This window comes from Mus caroli, unplaced genomic scaffold (genome assembly GCF_978045245.1).
Source record: "Mus caroli unplaced genomic scaffold, Mus_caroli_1 scaffold_8, whole genome shotgun sequence".
Taxonomy (NCBI): Eukaryota; Metazoa; Chordata; class Mammalia; order Rodentia; family Muridae; genus Mus; species Mus caroli.
In genome coordinates, this window is record NW_028227263.1 from 5,292,875 (window position 1) to 5,306,621 (window position 13,747).

Genomic DNA, 13,747 nt, shown 5'->3' on the forward strand with positions numbered 1-13,747 from the left:
TCAGCAGCAGGAGAGAAGTCTCCGGAGTGCAACTTTGACATCCTTGTTCCTCAGAGTGTAGATGAGGGGGTTCAAGGTGGGTGCCACTGAGGTGTAGATGATGGATACCACCTTGTCCTTGTTCAGTGAGTAGCTGGATGAAGGGCGAATGTAGGTGTAGATGACAGTGGAGTAGTACATGGTGACCACAATGAGGTGTGCAGAGCAGGTGGAGAAGGCCCGTCGCTTGCCCTCAGCTGAGCGGATCTTCAGGATGCTGGCCACAATAAAGCCATAGGAGAGGATTGTCACAGAGAAGTTCCCTACAGCCAGGAACACATCTGCAGCAAAGGCCATGGCCTCATTCAATTGTGTTGGAGCACAGGAAAGCTTCAACAGTGGGGGAATCTCACAGAAAAAGTGCTCTATAACATTGGAGCTGCAGAATGGTAGACGCAACATCAGGCCTGTGTGCACACTGGTGTTAGTCAGGCTGATAGTCCAGACAATGCCAGCCAGGAATGCACACACCCTGGGGCCCATCCAAGCACTGTAGTGTAGGGGACAGCAGATGGCCACAAAGCGGTCATAGGCCATAGCTGAGAAGAGCAGAAGCTCTGCTCCCAGTGACCATGTGAAGAAGAAGAGCTGGGCCATGCAGCCCCCGTAAGAGATGGTCCTTCCTGTCATCATGCTGTCCAGTAGTTTGGGTAGGATGGTGGAGGTGCAGAGGATGTCCACCATGGCCAAGTTGACCAGGAAGAAGTACATGGGGGTATGCAAGGCTGGGCTGGCACTGATTGTCACCATAATGAGCAAGTTTCCTGAGATTGCAGCCATGTATAGGCAGAGGAAGCTGAAGAGAAGTGGTACCCGAAGGTGAGGCATTTCTGAGAATCCCAGGATGAGGAACTCAGTGACCAGTGTCCCATTCATCATAAAGCTGGAGAGATCTCAGGATCCAGGGGTAGTGGGTTTTCTGTGGCAGATCTGATAGGATCCGAAGATGAAAGACATGCTCCAGTTCCAATTTGTGCTAACGACCCAATGCAGATGTGTTGAGACCTACCTAGAGCCCAAACCTCAGTATTACATCGGGGTAAGGACAGAATTCTGTGCCAGCCAAGGCTGCAGGTGTCATTCTAGATACAAGACTTCTAGGAGACTGATGTGGCTACTCATAAACCTTAGAGATGCAGGATCTTTCTCCACTGGGACTCTTGTTTCCCCAGACTTCAAGGAGTATGGAACAGGAATGGGAATACCCCTCAGGATGGAAATCAGTCTGTCCTGGTAACATGGGAGAGGTGTGGTTACCTTCTATTCATGAGCTCTCAGACAGTGGGTGGGAACAGAGAAGGAATAAGAAAGATGACAAAATGTCCCTCACCTGGCCATGTAAAACACCATCAACCAAGGTCTTCCCTGGGCAGGGGGTGACTTACCTATACAAACCATAGTTGTCCATGTGTGTATCACTAGAGCTGGGAATCAAAGGCTTTCAAGTATGGCTCTGAAGTAGGGCACCAGGCAGGACTGAGTCGTGTCTCACCCCTGTATCCTGGCAGCCACATATTGTCTCAAAGCTAAAACTCTATGGCTGAGTTCAAAAGCCTTAAACAGAGTGTGCTTGAACGTGTATGAGTACAAGTACGTGTACGAATATAAATATTATTAGATTGTGCACCCTCTTGTATAAAGTATTGCTTAAACTTAGGAGCCCTGGAGCTCAGAGTTTACATTTGCAGATAGTTCACTAGATTGTGTTCATTTTTGAAGATTATTGTTATTTTCATGTACCTATATACAGCCAGCATTATAACAATTTCCTAGCTTGGGCTTAGACCTCAACTCTCAGACCTACCTCAGGCAGTGTCTAGAAGGTAGATATACTTATCCAAATATTACAAAGCTGTGTCACTGTGTAGGGTGGCTAGAAGATACCGGACCCCATACCCTGCGGAATGAGCTCCCTGGCACAGGAGACACTATATATTTCAACATGAGAACTGAGAAGGGTAACAAGGAAAGAAAGAAGGGGTAGGGAAAGAGAGATTTAGAGAGAGACATACGCATGAGGACAGAAAGACAGTGAGGCAACGATGAGGAGAGACAGAAATAGATTTTCTCTCTCACACACCCAAAGCAGAGGAGGAAGGGAGGGAGGGGCAGATATAGAGACAGATATAAAGATAGAGATGGAGCAAGACATAGAGGCACCAATAAAGCAAGAAAAAATAAACACACAAAAAACAAAAGAGAAAGAGAGAGGCAGAGACAGAGATACAGGTAGGTTCTGGGAAGGCATGATGATGTTATGTGTCCAGGCAGTTCTTTTTTTTTTTTTAATTGCTTTCAAAGCTGTCTTGAAAATTGCAGCTTAAATGATCTCCTAACCCAAACCTATTACCAAAAACATGGTCATTAATATTCAAATGCAAGTGCAATCAACATTAAACTCACATGGTAAGCCTACAGCAAGAATCTTCCCAGGTGTCCTCTCCAGAAATTTTCTTCTCAGCATCATACGTACACACACACACACACACACACACACACACACACACACACACACATACACACACACACACACACACACACACACACACACACACACGTCAACTTTCATTAGAGCCAGATTACATTAAAAACATTTAAAGAGTGTATGTGACATCTTTAACTAAAAGGGGATATTAGGGTATTGGTGTGAGGACCAGGGGCCCCGTATCCTCTATTATAGAAGAGACAAGTGCTCACAGGGAGGAATCAGTCCCTGAGGGACCAATTAGGCAGAACCACACTGGCTTCCTGAGCAGGACTGGCTATGGAGGTGACCAAGCCTCCTTTCATGCAACACAACACACACTTGTAGAACTGATGACACTGGGACAACTTGTCTGTCCTGCTACCCAGGGGGTTGCTGTCTACCAATATCACCAGTGGGAGCAGAGGGTAGAGGGAGAACTCAGGCAGATCAGGGGATGATGTTTGTGCCTGGAGCCAATTAACTACCCAAACCACAATTTCAGCCAGTCCCAAAGAGCCCCTCATTCCAGATAGAAACACTTGAGAAGCCAAGGTCAGAGCTCTTTCCCCATCCCTGTCTGATGTCCTCCAGCACAGACTGTCACTGGTCACCATGCAGTTTCATCTCCTCTAAGTGGATAATGTCCTCGGGCTGTGCAGCTGCCAGAATTCTGCTCTTTCATGTCTACTTACCTCACCCAGTGAGCAAGAACAAACTTCACCTAAGCACAATAACATCCATCCCAGACCTGAAGTGACCTGTCCTTAGCAAATGGTGCTAGACTAGTGCTGGTCAGGGTCCAGGAAGCTGCTCTCTTCCCAGAAAGATCACATGACTGCTGTGGTCTTCAGGGGCACGGACCATTTTATGTTGCAATATGGCTAGCTTGTTCTTCTATGGTCATGGCAAACTAGAGGCCTTGTCTGACACCTAGGCTCTGGACAGGGCACCTCTCCAGGCTGAGGCTGGATCTTGACACAAACTCCCCTTGCCTCTGTAATCAGATTCATGCCTTAATCATCTTCCTGGACTCAGAGGATCAATAGCATCTCACTGAGCTACTTAAAGGAATAAGGATTGGTGTGTTAGTCCACCATCTTTCTCCAACTCTTCCATGCTTCTGTCTACTCCACATTCTCCACACTACCAACAATCACTGGCATGTATATATTGAATACTGTGCCCAGTGCACATGATTTCAGCCTGTGGTCCAGCCATCCATGTGGTTAATCACAATTTGTTGGTCAGAGCCATGAACCTGGTCCCAAAGCAAGCTCTGGGAACACTGCTGGGATTGCCTCACTAGGAATCTCCCTACTCTACAAATTAGCAGGAGGCATGGCCAGCACAGTGTGGGAAAGGCTGCATAAGTGGTTGCAAGAGCTTTAGCCATTCTTCCAAATGCTCACCTTCCTCCTATATCTGTGATCAAAACTTCAACTCCCAGTACTATGTCAAAGTATGTTGAGACAAAGATGCAAAATCAGGATCTAATCACTTCACAAAAGCCCATCAGCTGTTAATAAGACCCCGGTGCATAAATTCAAGTCATTGCCTTTTCTTTCTCTCCTTTCTTTTTAGAGAACATCAGATAGACACTGGTCTTTCATGGCATGGCAGTATTAGGGAGAGAGAAGACATGAGATGGGGTATTCAGGGTTATCTCTAATCAGCGCAAGGAGATGAATCAGAAATCAGCCTGCCCTATTCTCAGCACTCTTGGTCTGGGATGCACCATCCTGGAGTGGCTGGAGATGCTTCCAAATCCACAGTACTTGTCCCCTCCCTTGAGTGTTAAGACAGTTGAACAAGAGGTCAAGAAACTGAGCCGGAGGGGATGTAGGGAGAAGAAGTGGAGAAGATGAGGGAGGAGTGTCACCCTTAGAAAAGTGGGTCCAGGGCTGGAGAGATGGCTCAGCTGTTAAAGGCTAGGCTCACAACCAAAAATATAAGAAAAGTGGGTCCATCTTTAAGATAATATACTTTTCCTTCCTAGAATTATCTCCCCTTTACGAAGTCCATGGAAGCTGCCATGAGGATTCAGCTTTTCTGAGCCCTAAATAGGAGGGACAGGTCTTTTTCTTTCAGATGCTGGACAGAGCATAAGTAAGCCTTTGAGCTCCCTAACACTGTCAGGCTTGCCACCCCGCCCCCTACACACACACATGCACACACACACACACACACACACACACACACACACTGCTCTGCACCCCTGGCTATCTGCTGCCATGTAACAGACACTTCTTCAGGTTGATTTCATACATTGAGTCCCCCTTCTTTTTGTGATTCTTGCTTATTTACCCTGGATATATTATTTTTTATTCCCTAACACTTTAGGCCTTCTTACTTTTTTTCTAATGCAATCCCCTCAGCCATGAGGCTGACCTCCATGGTTGTTTATTTGCTTGCTTGTTTTGTTGTTTTCTTTCAGACAGAATGACCCCAATCCCACCCTCGCATCTCCAGTCTCCTCCTCTGGGCTGCAAGATTTACAGCTCACCTGAACCTGAGGCTTTTCCTTTCATCTGTAGTAAGTTGCCCTTGCACTTCCATGTTATTTACTTCTTAAGTTAATGTATCCATAACACCTAAAACCCAAGAAGAGACCCCAACTTTCGCCATATTATATGATGTTATGTGAGTCCACTCAGACTCCCCATGATTTCCAGTAACACTTCTTTCCTGCCCATTAATGATTTAGTCCATGGAGAAAATGATCCCATTACTGTATACTCAGAAGGCATCAAGCCTTGCATACACTTTAGAACCTGAAGAATAGTAATACCCCAAAACTCACAATATCTTCTGTGAGAACATTTTATTTGTCTAGAATATACTTTGCTTCTTGAAAAAATCCTTACCTAAACCAATGAGATGCTAAAGGCCACTACTTAGCCTCTGAATTGCATTACAATTGCTGTAGTTGGAGATGACATGTGAGAGAAAGCAATATTGTCTCCTCTTGTATAGCTTGATATATCTATTGCCATCCAGAAGCTCATGGCTCATAGGAGAGCTTAGTCTACAGTAATGGCAATGAACTAAGCAGAGTGATAGAGAATGGAGCTAGATCTGTGGTAATGGTAATCAGGTTATTGGCATGCTCCCCTGGAAAAGGTCACAGGGTGCTCTCCTGGGAATCCAATCACCAGTATTTCCCGTCTATACAAATCCCAGAGATGCTAAAGTGTACAGGTACCAAAATTAACTAGGGGTGGGACTTTTGATTAATGCAGCTGCCCATAAAACAATTTATTCACCAAGCTTATCTTGACAGAATCTTTCTTTGGTCTGTCAGCCCCTTGAGTATTTGGAGTAAGTAGATGGTCATTTAGCAGTCTTTCCTGTTATGACACATGTTCTGTGCATATGTTCAGACCAGTCTACCACCATACTGCCTTCAATGCACTCAAACTTGTCTAGTCTCAGAAGCTGGAACGATCAGGCCTGTTTAATACTCAATGTGGGAGAACTTATTTACTGAGCAACACGACTGAAGTCAGGAACTGTTTCTCTTATGATTGTTACACTGCAGGAAGACACCCAGAGGCCCAGCCACTGTGTGGCCAACCCATAGTGGGAGCCACTATAATGTGTAAGTATGTAGTGGAGAGTTGGGAGAGAAAGAGAAACAGAATGGATTGAGCACCATAAGGAGAGGCAGAACTGAAAATGAGAGGGTAATGAGGAAGAGTCTGATGTGTGTAGCCTGCCCTGCCACCTAAGGTCATGATGAAATCCATGTCTGGGTCTGTGGTCATATAGCACATATAATGATATCAGGTACTCATGTTACCACCAAAGGTCATGCGGATGTCCCTGATCTGGGATGTTGCCTAGGACCATATTGATGTCGAAGGGCTATGCAGAGCTGGCTCCATCCCCCACTGGCTGTAGCACTCCAGAGAGCAGTTCCCCTTCCCCTTTGCCAACCTTGCTTGGGCAGCACAGTAGAGCTAGCCCTGCTGGCAGTGATACAGGTGAGCTAGCCCCGATTACATGAGCATGGGAGAGCTGCCCATGCCTCTCGATGTCTGCCATGAGGTGATGTGAGAGAGAGAAAGATGCCCTCCTAATCCCTGGCATCTTTCCACCTCTGACAGACAGGACAACTGAAAGGAGGAGAAATAGCCCCACCCCTTCTTGAGCGAGCCAGGGAGGACAGTGCTGGAGAACTGATCTTGGTGGTATAGGTGTGGGTGATCCCAGCTCAGCTACCACTCAGTTCCAGGTCCAGGACTTTGAGTTGGCTCACCCCACCCCCACCCCATTTACAAACTGCTGGAGCATGTAAATGGATTGGTCCTGCAGATCCATGACACAGGGCAACAGCAGGGTATCTCAGAGGAGTCCCAGTGAGGGTCCAGTATAGATAGCATAACAGAAGCCAGAGGCCTCTATCAGACCAATGACTCATTGCAATGAACATTTGCAAATAAAGATATTTGAACAAAGGGGTACACTGTGTGCCACACTATAACACACTGAAGTTTCCATGGCAAGATTTTTTTGTCTTGTTTTTTTTTTCCTAATGGGGGGAGGGAGGTTGCAAGGACAGAGGACAGATACCAAGTGATGGAGAGATGAGTCAGACTGAGAGGCACGATGTGAATTCACAAAGAGTCCAAATTTCAAAAAAGAGTACTATATTACATGTCATATACAGAAAAAGGAAGACAGGTTTCTTAGTATGAAAAAGAGTAACAGCTTTTGAGTCCTGAAAAAACTGTCACTCAGACTTCTATACACAGAGAAGTTACTGGTTTTTTAAATTAATTTATTTTTTACACTCCAGATTCCCTGTCCCCACTATCCAACCACTGACTGCTCCACATTCCACACCTCCTCCCAACCCACTTCCCCCCCATCTCCACGTGGATGCCCCCACCCCCCACCCCACCTGACCTCTAAACTCCCTGGGGCCTTCAGTCTCTTGAGAGTTAGGTGCATCATCTCTGAATGAACACAGACCCAGAAGTCCCCTACTGTATGTGTGTTGGGGATCTCATGTCAGCTGGTGTATGCTGTCTGTTTGGTGGTCCAGTGTTTGAGAGATCTCAGAGGTCCAGATTAATTGAGACTGCTGATTCCCCTACAAGATTGCCCTTCTCCTCAGCTTCTTTCAGCCTTCCCTAATTCAACAACAGGGGTCAGCTGCTTCTGTCCATTGGTTGGGTGCAAATATCTGCATCTGACTCTTTCAGCTGCTTTTTGGGTCTTTCAGAGTACAGACATGATAGGTCCTTTTTGTGAACACTCCATAGCCTCAGTAATAGTGCCAGGCCTTGGGACCTCCCCTTGAGCTGGATCCCACTTTGGGCCTGTTGCTGGACCTTTTTGTCCTCAGGCTCCTCTCCATTCCATCCCTGTAATTCTTTCAGGCAGAAACAATTATGGGTCAGAGATGTGACTGTGGGATGGCAGCCCCATCCCTCACTTGATGCCCTGTCTTCCTACTGGAGATGGTCTCTATAAGTTCCCTCTCCCTACTGTCAGGCATTTCATCTAAGGTCCCTCCCTTTGATTCCTGAGAGTCTCCCAAACAACCCCATCAAAAAATGGGGTATAGAACTAAACCAAGAATTTACAACTGAAAAATCTCGAATGGCTGAGAAGTACCTAAAGAAATGTTCAAAGTCCTTAGTGATCAGAGAAATGCAAATCAAAATGACCCTGAGATTCCACCTTACACCAAGCAGAATGACTAGGATCAAAACATTGGGTGACAAAATATGTTGGAGAGAGATGTGGAGAAAGAAGAACACTCCTCCATTGCTGGTGGGATTGCAAACTGGTACAACCACTCTGGAAATCAATCTGAAGGATCCTCAGAAAATTGGAAATAGATCTACCTGAAGACCCAGCTATAACACTCTTAGGATTATACCCAAAAGATGGCCCACCATGCCACAGAGGCACATGTTCCACTATGTTCATAGTGGCCTTATTTGTGATAGCCAAAAGCTGGAAACAACCTAGATGTCCCATGACAGAAGAATGGTTACAGAAAATGTGGTTCATTTACACAATGGAATACTACTCAGCTATTAAGAATGAGGACATCCTGAGTATTGCAGGCAAATGGATGGCAATAGAAAATATCCTGAATGAGGTAACTCAGACCCAAAAGGGCATGCATGATATGTACTCGCTGATAAGTGGATATTAGCAAAAAAAAAAAATACAGAATACCCAAGATACAGTCCACAGAACTCAAAAAGGTCAACAAGCTGAAGTGCCCAAGTGAGGATACCTCCGTCTCACTTGGGAGAGAGAAGAAAGCAATCACAAGGTGGGAGGGAGAGAGAGACCTGAGAGGGAAAGTGGATGGGGGGAGCATTGGGGGGAAGAGGAGAACCTGATCTGGTATTGGGTGAGGAAAAAGGACTGAAACCCTGAGGATCAGCAGAAAGAATGCAAACAGGCAACCTCAGGAAATAGGAGGTTGAGAAGTTACCTTTCATAAATGAAATAACCACATTAAATACAGTCAGAATATCCAAACTAACTATTGCATGTTTTTCAGGTTGCAGAATAAAGCATAATCAGACTATATGATGCCTACAAAAGTATATACTTAAAATATAAAAATAAAGCCGGGTAGTGGTGGCGCATGCCTGTAATCTCAGCACTTGGGAGGCAGAGGCAGGTGGATTTCTGAGTTCGAGACTAGCTTGAGTTCCAGGACAGCCAGGACTGCACAGAGAAACCCAGTCTCGGGGAAAAAAATTAAGCTGGAAGTAAAATAATAAAAATATACACCATGCTAACAGTTGAATAAAAGATAGAGGGACTGATTTACTATCAGTGTCAATCTCAGAGTAGACGTTAGTAGCATGAATAAAAGAACTTATTTATTGATAAAAAGTATTAACATGGAGTTGGAAACAGTGTAACAGAAGAACACAAAACCTGCATGCCCTAGTGGAACTGGTATAAGTACAAGACAACATTATGTGGTTTATTACAGTGGGGTATCTCAGTCCTCTCAGTTAGGGACAGAACAAGGAGACAGACATCAGCAGGGACTATCAGCCTCCAGACCAGTGCATGAGCGCCACACCCAATGATGACAGGATACAGGGACGTTATGAGGTCTCTCTGGACTTTTACCCCATACTCAGCAATAAAACAAGTCTTAACACAATTAAAAGGGTATAAGTGATATAAGATTAGATAGATAGATAGATAGATAGATAGATAGATAGATAGATAGATGATAGATAGATAGATAGATAGATAGATAGATAGATAGATAGATAGATAGATAGATAGATAGATAGATGATAGAGTTGCAGATCTGGTCTGTGAGAAATGAAAACCAGACCAGGATGGAGGGGCATCCTGAGCAAGACTGAGGATGAGACAAGCTCACTACACAATCAGACTTTGGATAGCCTTATCAGGAACAGAGTATAATGGCAGTTGCCAGGAAGAGTCTGATTGTAGTTGCCAGCACACAATGTTTGCATGTTATATAGAGTATTCAATATTAATGTCTCAGAGTAATTGTCCTGTGGAGCTTCACTGACTTCCAGGAAACACAGAGCCTGGATGCTTCACTGCCTGAGGGAGTCCCATGGTTTATTAGGAACTGAAAGGCTCAGAGTGCTCCAGGAGCAACTGACTCTAAGGAAGCTAGATCAAGCCAAATTCATGCCTCCTTGCAATCAATAACAATGCCAACGGGAAATGCCTCAATAATTAGAGTTTAAGTAATGCCTTCCTAAGCAACACATCAAATAAAGAAATCAACATAAGTGTTAATGAGCATGGGGGGGGGGCGGGGGTGCAGAACAGATGTGTGAAGAAGTAATTGGGGTAGAGCTGCACGTCTGCAGTAAAGAACAACGCAAGCCACCCCCAATGCCAGTGTCACTCCTAAAGCAGCAGGGAGACTCTCTGGAGCAGAGCAGGAGTTAGGGATAGTTAGACTTCAATTCTGAACATCTTTCTATCAATGAATGTAGGTGGTGGTAAATACCAGTAGAAACCCCATTCACTGTTGATGAGCATGAAAAGGATGAAACCTCGGTGATAATTTCCTTACAAAACTCAGCCCACACACACCCTGAGACCCCACAAAGCCATTCACAGTCACTTACTACAGAAAAAGAAAAGCGTGGGATAGGATTTTGATGATTATCTATGGAAGTTGGATAATACAGTGTGATAAAACCTTAGAATCTACTGCTCACCAAAATAGAAAAGAGCACAGCACTCGTTACACACACATGATAACAGGAAGGAATACTTAAAATACTTTTCTGGGCTGGAAAGATGGCTCAGCACCTAGGAACACTTATTGCTCATACAGATGAACTGGGTTGTAGTACCACACCCATATGTTGGATTAGAGTCATCTGTAACTTCAACCAGGGATCCAACACTCTCTCTTGACCTCCAAGGGCACCAAGCATGCTTGTGGTACACATGGATACGTCCAGTCAAAACATTCATACATATAAATAAAATTTAAAAACACTGTGCTATGAAAGAGCACACATGTCAGAATGTGTGTTGCTTGATGTCATGTGTACAAAGTTCTATAACACACAAAACTGACCTGCAGCTGAAATGTCAGGACAGCAATGACTACCAGAAAGGGCTCTGATGACCTCAGGCCCAACATGTAGAACAGCCCTGGGTAAAACATCCTACATTAAAGGCTACCATCTCTGCTCTCCTAGGAGACTTGCATTGCATAGCTGTGTGTATTTGCCAAAACTCAGTAAGTGATACCCTGAGTCACCCATTTCACTGTCTGAAAATTTTACCCAAGCCAGAAAAACCTATAAACAAATGACTGCCTCTAATATGCATATGAAACTATTTAAGGGAGAATGAATTGATGTTTGCAGCTTGTTTTGAAATGAGTAAAGTAGAGGGGCATGTGGATAAGTAAATTAGGAAGTGGATATAAAGCAAGAACACAACAGCAGAGCAGTAGGGACAAGATCACAGCTGCCCGGCTAAATCCTGACCAATTCACTATGCTTGAATTCTTTCAGTACGGAACTGTGGACATTAAAATCCTGGATACAGGGTAGAAAACACATCTCAGGACCAAATATGTAGGACCAATGAGATGGTTCAGCAGGTAGAGGTGCTTACTACCAAGCCTGATAACCTACGTAGACTTCTACATCCTGCTTGGTAGAAAGAAAAAAGCTACTTTCTGTGGACTGATCTCTGAGAACATGAGCACCACTGACATCAACAGATATGGTTGTACATGTGTGTGCTTGTATACTGAGTGGAGAGTACTGGGTCATTCATGGAGGTTTCCTAGGATCATGAGTATGCCCTTGAAGAGAGAAAACAATCATGACATGGCAGGGAGTGGGTCAAAACAAAAGACTCTGACAAGTGTCTTGGAACAAGTGACTGGCAAAGAAATCAAGGTCTTTAAAAAACAGCCACAGCAAAGGATTCAGAAGTGAAGAATCACAAGGCAACTGTACATTTGGAGGTTGCTAGCAACAGCATCAAACAACACAGTGTTTATCATAGTCTAGAGGGAACTGTGTAGAGGCGAGAAGAGAGTCTAGGAGGATGCAGTGTACAACAGCATTCAGAGGCCAGAGGGAGATTGAACTCCTACTCAGTCTGCAGAAGCTTCTGTCCAAACCAAGAAAAGTGTGGCATCCTCTACTATGACAGCAAAGCATCCCAACTGGAGAAGAAGAGATGAGTCAACCCACACGTTCCTGGGCATTGCTGGTATGAGAAGCATATTGCTTGTTCTCTCTCCTCTCAGAGGTGTAAGGACCATGGTGCCACCAGACACAGTTCTCAAGTCCAAACTAAGAGGGTCCAATATCAGGGTCTGGGTGATTTTCTCCAATGCATGATACCAAAAAGCTCTACATAAGAGATAGCTACCCAGGATATAAACACACAGCCTGCCCCAAACCTGGATGTCCACACTTCCAAAAGAAAATGGCCAGTGGCTCCTCCAAGGAGTGAACAGAAGATGTACATCTACCATATGAATTACCTATCTGTTCTCTGACAGGACATCAGATTCTCAGTCACACATCCCAAATAGTTCATCAACAGCTCGATCAAGTCACATTTGGTGACTTCTGCCTCCTCAATGGAAACAGGCAAATAACTTTTTGAGGGCAACTTTGACATCCTTGTTCCTTAGAGAATAAATGGCGGGATTCAGGGTAGGGCTGACTGCTGTGTACAATAAAGCAACCACTTTGCCATTCTCCAAGGAGGATCCGGAGCCAGGCTGCAAATAGGTGTAGATGACGGTGGAGTAGTACAGGACAACCACCACCAGATGGGCAGAGCAGGTGGAGAAGGCACGCTTCTTGCCCTCAGCTGAGCGGATGCGCAGGATGCTGGAAATGATGAAGCTGTAGGATATCATAGTCAGCAGAAAGTTGACCACACCAAAATAAACATCTGCAATGACAATCATGATGTTGTTGAGGGTGGTAGGGCTGCAAGACAGAAGCAGCAGTGTTGGGACTTCACATAAAAAGTGACGAATTTGGTTGGGGCCACAGAAATTGAGTCGGGCCATCAAGCCAGTGTGCACAGATGTGCTGGCTGCACTGATGACCCATACACTGCCGGCAAGCAGGACACAGATGGGCCAGCTCATCAGCATGCTGTAGTGCAGTGGGCGGCAGATGGCCACATATCGGTCATAGGCCATGGCAGTGAGCAGCAGCAGCTCAGCCCCTAGAAACCAGGTCAGGAAGAAGAGTTGGGTCATGCATCCTTCATAAGAGATGTGACTGCTCTTACCCACCAGACCCTCCAACAGCTTGGGAAGAACAGTGGATGTACAGACAATGTCCAACAGGGCCAGGTTTGCAAGGAAGAAGTACATGGGGGTGTGAAGGCTTGAGTTGAGGCTGATGGCTATGATGATGAGGGTGTTTCCTGCAAGAGCCAGGATGTAAAGAAGCAAGAAAAAGGCCAAGAAGAGAGCCTGGAGCCCAGGGTCCTCAGAGAGTCCCTGCAGGACAAACTCCACCACAGTTGTGTAATTATTTATTTCCATTTGAGAGTGAGTTTTGGGAGTTACTGTGACACAGATGGGGATGGTCAAGGAGACCCAGGGTGTGGGGCAGCCATCATTTCACACTGGGTTCAGCCAGCTGTGAGTAGGAGTGCTTCTCATTACTCGGTTGCTGGAGAAATGATAACATCATCTATCAACACAGTGTGACAGTGTGAGCATGAACTATCCACTCTGTACACAGTAGACCCAGA

General features: G+C 45.2%; 2 protein-coding genes across 2 annotated transcripts; both read right to left on the reverse strand.

Annotated features, from left to right (window-relative positions):
- LOC110298561 (olfactory receptor 13G1-like) lies at positions 1-918 on the reverse strand. The gene has a single exon (XM_021167883.2). It carries the CDS (start codon positions 916-918, stop codon positions 1-3), a length of 918 nt encoding a protein of 305 aa, XP_021023542.1.
- Positions 919-12,605: 11,687 nt separating this feature from the next.
- On the reverse strand, positions 12,606-13,535 carry LOC110298510 (olfactory receptor 13A1-like). Its single transcript, XM_021167806.2, has one exon. The coding sequence runs from the start codon at positions 13,533-13,535 to the stop codon at positions 12,606-12,608; it is 930 nt and encodes a 309-aa protein (XP_021023465.1).
- Between the last annotated feature and the right edge of the window lie 212 nt (positions 13,536-13,747).